Source organism: Lissotriton vulgaris, chromosome 7 (assembly GCF_964263255.1).
Source record: "Lissotriton vulgaris chromosome 7, aLisVul1.2, whole genome shotgun sequence".
Classification (NCBI taxonomy): Eukaryota; Metazoa; Chordata; class Amphibia; order Caudata; family Salamandridae; genus Lissotriton; species Lissotriton vulgaris.
In genome coordinates, this window is record NC_141695.1 from 865948829 (window position 1) to 865961480 (window position 12652).

General features: G+C 40.9%; 1 protein-coding gene across 2 annotated transcripts in view; it reads left to right on the forward strand.

Moving 5' to 3' along the window:
- Window positions 1-12652, forward strand: part of FAM114A2 (family with sequence similarity 114 member A2) — a 219970-nt gene that overhangs the window by 83082 nt on the left and 124236 nt on the right. For both annotated transcript variants that reach the window (XM_086931257.1, XM_086931256.1), the window contains exons 5-6: window positions 2804-2902; window positions 5722-5831. In XM_086931257.1, the coding sequence (XP_086787383.1) occupies window positions 2804-2902; window positions 5722-5831 (209 nt within the window). The remainder of the gene's footprint in view (window positions 1-2803; window positions 2903-5721; window positions 5832-12652) is intronic.

The following is a 12652-nucleotide window of genomic DNA, read 5'->3' on the forward strand; positions in this document are numbered from 1 at the left end:
GTTACGGCAGTGAAATATGGGGTTATGCTCCTCTGGAAGCACTACAGATAGTCGAAAATAACTTTCTAAAACAATTACTAAGGGTTCCCAGGGGCACGGCAAATTTCTCCGTGCATGAGGAATTGGGGGTTCCCCTCGTAAGTGATAAAATTGCAGTCAATCCCTTGTTATGCTGGATGAACTGTTGGTTAAATGACAATATACCACTCACCCAGCTTATCTTAAGAGAAACACTTACATGGGATAACAGGATGAAGGTTCCCTGGTTAAAGTACCTACATAAGTGCTTTACTGACTTAGGTCGTCCTGAACTCTTTTTATTTCCTGAATCTATTACTAAAAAGGATGTTATAGCGGTCAAGAAAGCTTTTATCGATTCTAGACATCAGGATAGGGAATCCTGTGAACTAAAAAAAGAAAGTGTTCGTAACCATGTATTAATTAAAAGCACTTTGCTCATGGAACCTTACCTATCATGGCAAATGTCTAGTTATGACCGTTTTCTACTAACAAGGTTCAGGTTCAACCTGTTTCATTTTTTGTTGGCTGTTCCCAGGGGATCTCATCGTGGGCAAGTGTTGCCGGCTTGCGGCTGCGACGATAAGTCTCCGCAAGACCTGGCACACTTTCTGGTTTTTTGTCCATTTTATGTTACACCAAGGAAGATATATTTAAAACCCTGTTTCAAAAAACTAAATTTTCGACAATTCCGTCCTGCACTGCACTTTCTCCAGCTGCTAAGTTGTGAATGCACCTTGTATATATGTAGTTTCTTAAAATTGGCAGTAAAATTCAGAAACAGTATGGAAGGATAAAAAATACTAATACATGAATTGTTATCTTCTCTTTTTAAGGATTTCTTAAACGTTTTGATTGTACAATGTAGATCTGTTTCTTTTAGGACTATATTATAATTGAATCTCCCTTTTAACGTATAATTGTGTTATTAATTGTAATGTAAATGCTTTTATGGTTGTCAACAAGAACAACCGAATAAAGTTTATTGACTTGACTTGACTTGACTAGTTGGGACCCATCCGTTTACAGCCCCCCGCACCTCCCGCGGTGGCCCCGTTCTCAGGTGCGTGTCCCTCTTTGCTCCGCCGCCGCCGCGCCGGAAGGTTGCGGCCTGTGGGCCTTGCTGGGCCTGACGCTGGGGACTCGATTATGCCCCCCGAGTGCTCCGCATCCACCAGCCCCGAGCCGTCCTCCTCACCTCCGTGTGGGCCCTGGGCCCGATGCTTTACTGGTTCTTCTAGGGGCTATCAGGGGTCCTGCGTAGTGCCATTCCCCGCCTACCGGTGTAGCAGAGGGTTCTTGCTGCGGGTCCTGCAGTGGCCCGTAGCCGGGGCCTCAATTACTGCTCCTCCCAGCAGGCTCCGCCTCCCGCCGCTGGGGGTGACGCGTTGGCGGGTGCTCTCTCCGTTTGCCGCTGTCACTCGCTCCCAGCCCCAAGCAGGCGGACTGGGAACGCTGCCGGCATCTTGTTGCAGGAAAACCCGGCCGACAGCCGGGAGTCCGATTGGCCGTTATTACTCGGCGGGACCAGCCGCCATTTCGTTTACCCGCGGGCCGGCAAGCGTCTCACCGCCTGGAGGGAGCCCGGAGGTCGTGCTGGCCAGGTCCCGGGCACACCGGAGCAGCTGCAAGGTGCCCCCGCAAGGCTGTCAGGTTACGAGGTGCTGGGGGGGGGTTAAATTGCAGTATAAAGAGCAGCAATGGGGATCGGGACGGGGAGCCACAGAATTCACCGTCTACTCAGGCCACCATCCTGGCCATGCCCCCGGCAACATGTTTTTTAATGTTTGCGGTACATGCTTTCAATAAAACTAAAAAATGCATTTAATCTACATAGCAGCTTGTCAAGGCCAGCCCTCCTGTCTTCGACAGTACTTGTTTTTCTTTCTGCCAGCATTGCTTATTTGCTAGGATACGTATGAAAAGTCTAGAAAGAGAATAGATGTTCAAGCTGTAGAACCCCAGAGACTTCCAGTCGCAGGGAAAAGAGTAACACTGGCCATATGACTCAGTCTTATTTCAACTATAGCACCTTACAGCACAAATGCTATTATTGTGCATAGAATCCTAATTTGTGTCCCGAAGATGCCAGGATATCTACTTCTTAAGCAATATCTCTGACTTTGTATTGAGTTTATTGCATGTTACTATAGCATCATGGTGTATGAGATTGTAACCCACTACTCTTTCTTGGAGTTGGCTTTTATTGCTCATTTCCACCCCTCATGTTGAGTCAAGTACAGAAAGGGAGTAACATGGCTATCTAGTTGAAGTGCAGCATTGCTTATGTCCCTTTGATACCACTGCCAAATGACAAACTGATTCTGCCCATTAACCAATGACAGCCCTAATACCCAACGAAAAGGCCTTGCAGCCTGTGCTGAAAAATATTCTGTAGCCACTAGTATACTTCACAATTTGTTTTTAGCTCATACCAAAGTTTTTCATCACCAGTGTTCACTGACTGTGAGTAGTTTTTGAGCACCAGTGTTCTTCCAATAGTGTTTTGCTACTGTACTAATCCGTACTCACCAGTGCCTGTATCCTGCAATACTCTCCCCTTATTCCATTTCATTATATTCACTGAATTGTACCTCTACCAGTGTGCTTCATCCACTGATATTTTGTGTCCACTAATGTCCTACACTCAGAGATATTGTGCATCTTCCATTATTCTGTACCAAAGTTAAGTGTCCTTCAGTTTTTTGTTTAACTTTGTCCTTGGACACAGCCTTCAGCTTCCCCGGACTGCTTGACCTAATGCTGTCTCCATTTCATTTCACAGGTCACGGTATATCTAGCGCCATTGAGAAAGCAGAAGCCAGTCTTGGTATACCAAGCCCAAGTGAGATCTCTGTGGAGGACCAAATCCAGCATATAGAAGGTTAAGCACTTGACCAAAGAAATGAGACTGCAGTTACCTATGACACAAAAAGACTTTGAGAGAGGTGTGGGTGCCGGGCTCAAGAAGAGAGGGGCTTGCGAGCCATGGAGGGATGGAAAAGGTAGTGAGAAATGCAAGCTGAGGCAGATCGAGAGTAACAGAAGATGTAAGCTTGAGAGAGAGCTATTAGTCAAAGGATAAGTTAGTTGATGTGAGCCAGGGCCATAAATGTAAGCCAATGTCCCAAGATGTGAGTCATGAAAGAAGGATGCCTGAACTTTGAAAACAAATGTAAGCCACGGTGGAAGATGTGAGCCAGGTTAGAAGGTTGATCTGGAAGAGATGCAGATGTATGCAGGTGAGAAATATAAGCCATAGAATGTGATAGCAGTAGTGAGCTACGTAGGCAGATATGAGCCACAAATGTAAGCAAGCATCCAAGGGAAAGAACTGTGAGCCAAGGGGTGGGCTGGAAATTCTGGAGCAATGAGATATATGTGCTTTGAAGGAAGATGTTTTAAACCAGTCAGATACAGAAATGGGGCCCAAGCTAGGTGAAATAAGCCAGAACGAGTTGCATCATGGCTGGAAAGGCAGATGTGAATCAGAAAAAGAGGCTGCATGAGCCAAAGAGGAAAGCCTGAGCCAGACATAAAGGGAGATGTAAGCCAGGTTGATGTCTATGCATGCAGAACAGGGAGAGAATTTGAGCTGAGGCGAGCTTCGCACAAAGGGAATGAGGAGGAAATAAATAAATAATGCAGCAGCAGGTAGGGAGATGTGAGCCTGGGAATTGGATGAGATTCAGGCAGAGAGTGAGCTTTGGACTGGTGATTAAATGAGGCATGAAGTGTAATGTGAGTCAGGCCAGGATGTATGAATTTGGCAGTTCGTTGTGAGCAATACAGGAGCAGTGTTCAACATGTGGAGCCTGGGAGAGGTGAGCAGTGGATGGATGGATATATAACTTGAGGAGAAAGATGATAAGCTGAAGTCGTTGCAAGTAAGGGGGAGAGAATTTGAGAGTTGACCATAGATTGGGCAGGAGCAGGCGGTTGCGAGAATGATGTGTGATCTGGACTTCGAGGAAGATTTGAGGCAAGAGGTCTGGGAGATGGAGTCAGGGGATGAAGATTCATTCCAGGTAGGGAGATGAGATTTAGGGAAGGAACTCTGAAGCAGACAGCAGCAGTAAGGGAGGTATTTGTATGCCAGGATGGGTGATGTTAGCTGGTGAGGATTACATTTAGGAAGCCGCCAGGTAAAGAAATGGAATCTGTAGACACACAAGGCATCAGCATTGAGCCAGACTGAGAGCTGAAGATGATGATGTTGATAATGACACATGTATAGTGCATGATGCTCCTCGAGGTGCTGCCATTCTTATTACTGAGTAAAGAAAATTGATAAAAAGATTCTGAGAACACAAGCATTTTCAACAGTGATCTTAGCTTTGTTTGAAAGGGCTTTAACTGTGGCTATTAATAAACTGCTCTGTTTAGGAAAGTTCTTGACTCTTACAAAAGACAGTTGTTAAGGGAGATGGACTAAACAACCTTTATTAGAGGACCTCTTTGGGAGGAGGAAAAAGCTTTTGCAGGCTTATTGAGGTAGAGTTGAAGACTATGTTTTGCAACAAAAAGAGCCATTAGAATTTAATACAACCACTCTTCGCCTCTTGTAGAATGTAGATCAGTAATGAGGTATTTCTTTCCTGTGTACAAGGAATTAGAAAAATATAATCTGGATCTCACCAGGCCCAATACTAAGGGGCTTTTTATGCAATAGGAAAGAGATTGAAGACTTTACTCCTTTGACATGGATAAAAAAAACTGCTTTTGAAGATGTAGCCAAATTTGGCAGTTACCTAAAGAGCTTCACCCATTGGAAAGCCCACATTCTTTATATTCTTTACCAGAGTCATAGGTTGGTCAAAGAAGCATTGTACTGACCAGTGTTATAACTGTTTTTTTTTTTATAGAGTTTTATATAGTGTGAACTTGACCCTAATCGGGTATCAGAGCGCTTTACAAAGAACCAGTTGCTTTACATGAGGACACATTCATATTTGTTAGGCACGGGGAGATTAAGTGATTTGCCCAGAATCACAGGATGGTGAGAGTCATTGCAGAGACTCAAACCCAGTTCCCCAGATTCGAGGTTGACTGCCCTAGCCATTAGGCCAACTCCTCTCTCCAAACTATAGACCATTTTCATGAATCGTCCCTTTTCACCTGGCAACAGCACATCAGTATTTCTACCATTGAGCGGTAATTAGCTACTGTGTTACTATACCTCAGTTTCATTAAGCCACATACATGGCTTGACCTACTGAACTAGACCGTAATCGGTTTGCATTATAAGCTGCTTGTAGTCTATTTAGGACTGGAAGAACATATCCAAATCCTGAACGATTTACAAAGAGTGTAGAAGAATGCAGTTAAGTATTAAATCGGCTAAAAGATAATGTAGGCTCTAAAGAAAAATTAGGGCATTAAAGAGGTGGTTGTGTGTAGAACAGATTGGAATGTGAGGACATTAGTGAGATGTCTTCTAGTCAGTGAGATGTCAACAGGGATTGGAAGCCTTTGGGAAAAGCGACCTTGGCAGAGAGGAAAGTGTGACCAAAGCATGGCTAAAGGTGAGGCTTGCGGAGGGGGGAGTTAGTCTGATAGCAGCTGTGAGTAGTGATCACACTGTAGTCTGGGCTAGAGGTCATGGGACTCCAAGCAATTGGATCACCTGATTGAGGAACAGTACCGGTGCTCAATGATTCTGGAACTCGGTTAATTTTCTGTTCCTCTGGTTCCACATTTTAGGAAGCTCAGCTGGTGAAGCTTCAAGTATAGCCTCAGAGAATGGAGGATCGTCTCCCAGAAGCGCAGCTCTTGGAGTGTTCTCCAGCATCACTACAGCTGTTCAGAGCACGGTGAGTAGGTGGTCAAGGGATCGGGAAATCGCTGTTCCTGTGTGCAAGTGTTTGTGCAATGGGATATGTCTCTTTGATATTCAGAATGGGCCCTATTAAATTTTTGTGCATCTGTCAAAAATGTATTTCCATCTGTAAATGACTCTGAATAGAGAATTCTTATGAATGTAAACTGCATTTGCGATTGTGGACTGTTGATAAGGTTTAATTTTACTTGAGTGAAAAATGGCAATTTTTTCACCCATGTAACTTTGGGCTCAGGGGTAAGAACGAGTCTACACAGGAATGGTGTCCATTGGAAATGTAGTAAACAGCACAAAGTTTATACTTTGTTGAGATTCGCAAACATTCCCAAAAGATTTTACCGCTCATCAACACATGTAAAACTACTCCAGAATAGGATAGTGAAGTGTATGGATATAGTTTCTCCACGTTTACAGGTGTATAGGGCATAGGGTTCACTGACACATCAATGTCATAAATATCCATTTTAATAAAATATAACAAACTTCAAAAAGATAAACACACAAACATAATTATTTATAGATATATATTTAAATTAAAACAATAAACTATTGATGCTAATTTGTTAAAAGTTTAAAATTATATAAAAAATACAATAATTTATCCATGATTTAAAATATAAAAAAGCAACATTCTATAATAAATTGAAACATTAAATTATTTAAACTTAAGTATCACAATACAGTCAGTGCAATAATAGGGAAAGTATTGGATAGTGGAGGGGTAAAAATAACTATTCCCACTCTTGTGAGTGCAACAGTAGGGAAAGGGGTGGATGGCGAAGGGGTAAAAATTACTATTCCAACTCTAGTGAGTGCAACAGTAGAGTAAGTGTTGGATAGCAAAGTAATTAAATTTACTATTCCAACTCCAGTGGGTGCCACAGTAGGGAAAGTGTTGGATAGCGGAGGGGTAAAATTTACTATTCTCACTCCAGTGAGTGCAACAGTAGAGAAAGTGTTGGATAGCAGAGACACAAATATTCACACTCCAACAGTTAATAAAAAAAATATATATAAAAAATAAAAACAAATATATGTATAAATAATATTTACAAAATGAAAATCAAATATATTAAATATATAAAAAGAAAACATATAATATTAATTGCATATAAGAAATACTTCAAATTTTAATTGAAATAAAATATAAAATACATTAAAAAAATAATTCTTTTAAACTTGAAAATATTTACATTCAAAAACTGTAATACATAAAAGTATTTATTGTATTTACTATCCTGTTACACCACACCAATAACACACTTCAACATTTTAAAATAAATGTACTTACATAATTAATAACCTTTAAAAAAATATTAATAAAAAACGAATAAACATTCATTAACTTCACACACTTTAAAACTATAATGTCCACAACACACACCTAAATTAAAGTATAAAACACAATTAAAACTTATTTTAAATTAAAAACTATTACTATTAACAACTAATAATAAAGTAATTCAAAGGTATTTAATACCCACCCTTTACCCCTTTAAAAATAAATACACACTAACAAATAAACAATTACCCAAAACAAATATCACATAATTAACATTAACAACTTTATATTAAATAAACACAAATTACTTCCCACCATTTACCCCTATAAACACCACAACACACACCTAAAATGTATTACACGATTTCCATAATACATTTTTTATTAATTTAATATCCATTAACAAATAATTAATAAAAAAATAAACAACTTAACACCCTTTACCCCTATAAACCTCAAAACACACACCTAAAATTAATTACACAATTACCATAACAAATTATCAATTCATTATAATTAACAAAACCAACTATTAATTCATCAATTAAAAATAAATTACTTCCTACCTTTACACCTATAAACACCAAAATACATACCTAAATTAATTACACAATTACCATAATTAATTACCAATTAATTGACAATAAATTACTTTACACATTTAACATTATAATAAATTTCTTCCCACCCTGTTCCCCTATAAACTCAAAACCCGCTAATGAACTAACAGCGCAAAATTCTAATAAAAATAAATAAATAACTACTAAACATTTAACACATATATTAAAAATACAAACAATTCTTATACAAAAAAAAGCATCACATACATTTAGGATGTTTACTAAATGACATAACATTAATTAAAAAATCAATATTTTTAACCACTATATTTTGTGCAAACGATATTAAACACTTCAATATTTTTTTAAATCGATATTACTTAAGTCGATATTCTTGACCCCGATATTCTTACTGTTGATATTTCTGAGTCATGATATATATGATTCTGTATTTGTGCAACTCGATATTCTGTAGGCACACCTAGGGCATAGGTGTTTTTACAGGGGAGAAAAGAAAAACAATTTACTGCTGTCTGTAAATTCTCTAATATGGGCTAAGGCATACACACAAATCTTTTGTAAATTTAATTGCCTATCTTAGGGATTTTTGTCAATGGCGTCATTTAAGAATTAAGGTGTATTGTCTCTTTGTGACTTGGACCATACTATCATGTGACGGATATCTAATTCAGTTAAGTGTGGCAAGAACAGATAGTAGTGTGAGATAACCACTCTCCTTTACGAATGCATAGGCAAAATGAATAACACCGATAGCATGCAAAATATTATGAACTCTGGGACTGCATGTGCTATAGAGTTGGCACTTAATGGGATCATCTAGGTCTTAATTCGCACACTTAGGGCTCGGGTTCTGATGCGGTTTGGAAAGCTTCCCGACCAAATGGGTTTGGGAATGGTTTCCAATCTGATTGGGAGAGTCCAACCGACCGAGTACGATGCGTCCGGATGCTTCCAGATACGATTTGGTTGAACTCCTATTGACTTCAATGGAAGCCTATGTTCCTAACCGCATCATAATCTGGCCCTAGGTGGGAATGCTTGCCTCACCGGATCAGAATCTGGCCCTAAATTGGAATGACACGTTCCCGATCCGATTTGGACAGAGCAAATGCTGTTAGGAGGCCCTTAGTGTGGGTCTTAGGAATAAGAATTACTTAAGCCTGCAGTGCAAAGCTTACTAAATCAAGTCCATACTGAGTGTCTGACTCGTCTAAAGTCACATAATAACCTGCATCATACCAACAGGCCTCACACACCTTTCAGACTGATAAACACACTATCAGAAGACAATTGTAAAAAGTGGATGTAACATTTCACAGTTGTATTGTATAGCAAAATTCAGTCCATGAATGTAACTCATCAAAGTGAATAGGGTGATTAATTTCTCATAACTTTCAGTGGTGCTCTTTGGGCAGAATAGATTTACCTAGGTGAACACACTGCATTATAATACAAAGCATTTATTTGAAACACACTCTCCATGTTTTAGTTTTTTATAGACAGAACAAGTCAGATGAGGCATTAGGACTCTTTACAAATTGTTATGCAGAATTTTTACATGGCCTCCAAATTATAATGTAGATTATTTATAAAGAGAATACAGGGGTCAACGCTAGCTATGCACAAAGATGGCCTAACTGTGAGGGGGCTACTGCATCCACCTAGGAAGTCCGTTATAAACCTTCAGAATTTTTTTTCTTCTCATACAGATGCTAGCTATAAGTCACTAATGGCCTGATTTCGGTAGGAAAGCCCTCCGTATGAATGGGACCCGGAGGGCTTTCCTAGCGAGCCACGCTGTGCAAGTCCGTCCGAGCGAGTATGATGCTTTCACATGATTACGGATTCGTTTTGGCCGGACTCGCATAGCAGTCTATGGGAGCTTGTGTATGGACACGTACACAAGCTCCCATAGCAAAAATAGGGTGGGTGCGGTAAAGCGGCCACACCGTGGTGGACGCCCCATTTTGCCTGCCACACTGTGCATGCTTGGATCGGGGGAACCTATGGGCACTCCCCGTGACAGATTCGGAGGGCCCCGGGTAAAGGGGGGGCCTGCTACAGCCCCCCGAAGTAAAATTTCCAACTGCTATTTAGTCTAGCTGAGACTGAGTTAATGTGGCTGTCCAAATCATGCATCGTACTCGCTCTTTCGGAATCCGGCTCCATTGCGTGGCACAATTCAGTTCCGAACGAGTCGTACGGTCAGGATCGGGTTCGGAAATGATTTGGTCGGCGCCTACGCAATCTTCGCATCGTACTTGGTCGTTCGGACCTGTGTATGATTTGGTCAGAAATAAGGGCTACTAATCTGATCCGGGAAAGCCAAATTCGATTTGGAGGCCATCCGAATGACATCAGACTCGGGCCCTAAATGTTTGAAGTCAAAATAACTGCACATACCATCTTGATTATGCCATTGGTAGCTAAGGTTGAGGCTTTCGCTCCGTTCGCTGCTCCTAAAAATAGGCCAAGCCGCACAGTTATAAAGGAGGCCAGCGAAGGTGAAGCGCACTCATGGATGCAGAAGTGGGGCATGACCTGCACACATGGGCTCCTGAGGTGGTCAGACGCACAGAGCTGCTGCCTGGCAGCTTGCAGGGGAAATAATAATCACTAGAGGCAAAAGAAGACCAGGCAGCATGGCGCAGTGAGGATACGCAGTGAGGATGGCCTTGCCCTCACTTGCAGTGGTGGGGTGCAACCTGCACAAGGAGCCTCATGAGCTGGACGGATGGTGCCACTGCTCGTTGGATGGCAACGGAAAGGAAAATAAGTTTTATGATACCACATGGTATGGGGTGATAGCCTCGACATACAATCAGCAATTAGCAATTAGGCCAGGACAATAACTTCCATATAAACAGGGACGATTCAGGGGCACAGGAGTGCTCTCTGGAGGACCTCCTCCAAACTATTGGCCATCCATCGTGAACTCAGAGGTTGGGAGGTACTACATCCCAGCTGTTCGAGGGAACTCTAATTAGCACTATGCTACATATTCTGCTTCCATTCTAAGACCTGGGAATTGATGAGGCCCTAGTACTGAAGCACAAAATAACCCATAAGAGAGGAGTCTTCACCTTACCTCCCCCACCCCCAACAGCTTAATGAAAGTACCACTGGGAATTCATACATGGCTGGCGAGTGGACACTAATAACGGGCTCCCTGAGTGTTGATACCCTACATTCTGGCGAACATGACCTAGAAGAGAGACCCTTGTTAGAGACTGCATGCATCCACGGAATATGATGCAAGAATCCTAGTAAGGTGTGCTGACCAGTTGCAACTGAAACATATGCTATTGTAATTAAATCCACTCTAGGAAGCATATACTACAATCTCACATCTGAAAGGTGTGAAGCTAGGTATAACAAATAACAAGCAGTTGAAGCTAAATTTTAATAATAGTTGAGCAAGTCGGGTGGCACAGAGTTATCAAGTACTCTTACATAAAGAAATACTCGTACATAAAAGAAAATTAGGCAAATGCATCAATTTAACAAGATTTAAAAAAATATCTTGCAGGATATGAAGCATGGCTTACACTCCATTGAAGACAAAATTGATGCTCTCTCATCACATATAGATAGAATAACAGAACACCGTGCAGACCAATAAATAGGGTTGATATAGTGGAAAGAAGAATATCACATACAGAGGATGATATAACAACTTTGAGTGAAAAGTCCGTCTAAACCGAGAAAATGCTTGAAAACATACGAGTCAAAAAGGAAGACCTTGAAGCACGTTCAGCATGCAAAAATATACTCCTCACAGGGATTGCTGAGTGCATTAATACTTGAAATATGAAACATTTTGTTGAAACTCCCTCCTAGAAATATTCAGCAGAAATAAATTCTCCACGGTGTTCACTGTTGAGAGAGCACACAGTGCCCTGACCCTAAACCCAAACCCTGGGGCAGCCTTGACACTAATAACAGCTCAACTGTTAAATTATCGGGGCAGGGACATTGCCTTAAAACTAGCACTTGATAAAGGAGAAATAAGGTATGAAGGCTCCAAGATTTCCTAGTTTACAGACTTTACAATATAAGTTCAAGAAGCCAGAAGATAATTTATCAAAGGAGAGAGAAAGCTGCAATCCATCACCGTCCATCATGCCATTCTAAAGCCTCTAGGCTCAAGATATAGGGATGGAGAATCGTCCAGCAGAATGCCTGCATTATTACTTAGCAAGCGCTCCAAAAATGTATAATAACATTTATAAACCATACAAAAGGGGGAAAGTGTATACACACCACAAGAGAAATTTTAGAATTGTTAACTCATTACTATAGGCAACTATACACCTCCAAATCTACGAATACGACTGATTGGATCTCTAAATGTAGGTTACCTAACCATGGCCTGGGAGGAGGGTACACTCAGAGAAATATTAAATGATCCCCTCATTGAAGAAAAAATTCAAGGTGCTATAGTTTGGCAAACAGAAAGTCGTCTAGACTCACAGCTGAGTTTTACAAAACATATAAAGGCTTGTTGAATCTGAACTTACTAGCAATATATAATGATGTGCTTCGGAATGGCACTCCACCTGAAACCTCTAGGGAAGTGTTAATCATAACATTGTCAAAACCCTTATATATCAGAGAGATCCTGATCTTCTGGCGATCGGAGTCTCTTTTGATGCAAACAAGGCATTCAATTCTCTCGAATTGCCTTTTCTAAATATGCTGCTGAATAGATTAGGTCTTGGTACACACTAGCTCAAATTACTATTTCCAAATGCAGGTGTTAAAATGAATAATCAATTGTTGCCATCACTAAATTTAACCAGAGACACCATGCTGGTCCGCTCGCTTTCACTTTTATTCTTCTCCATTGCAATGGAAACATCGAACCGAGGACACCACTAACAGAGGGAATTGATTTTTACCAAAAGGAGGCTGAAAGTGTCAATCTACACT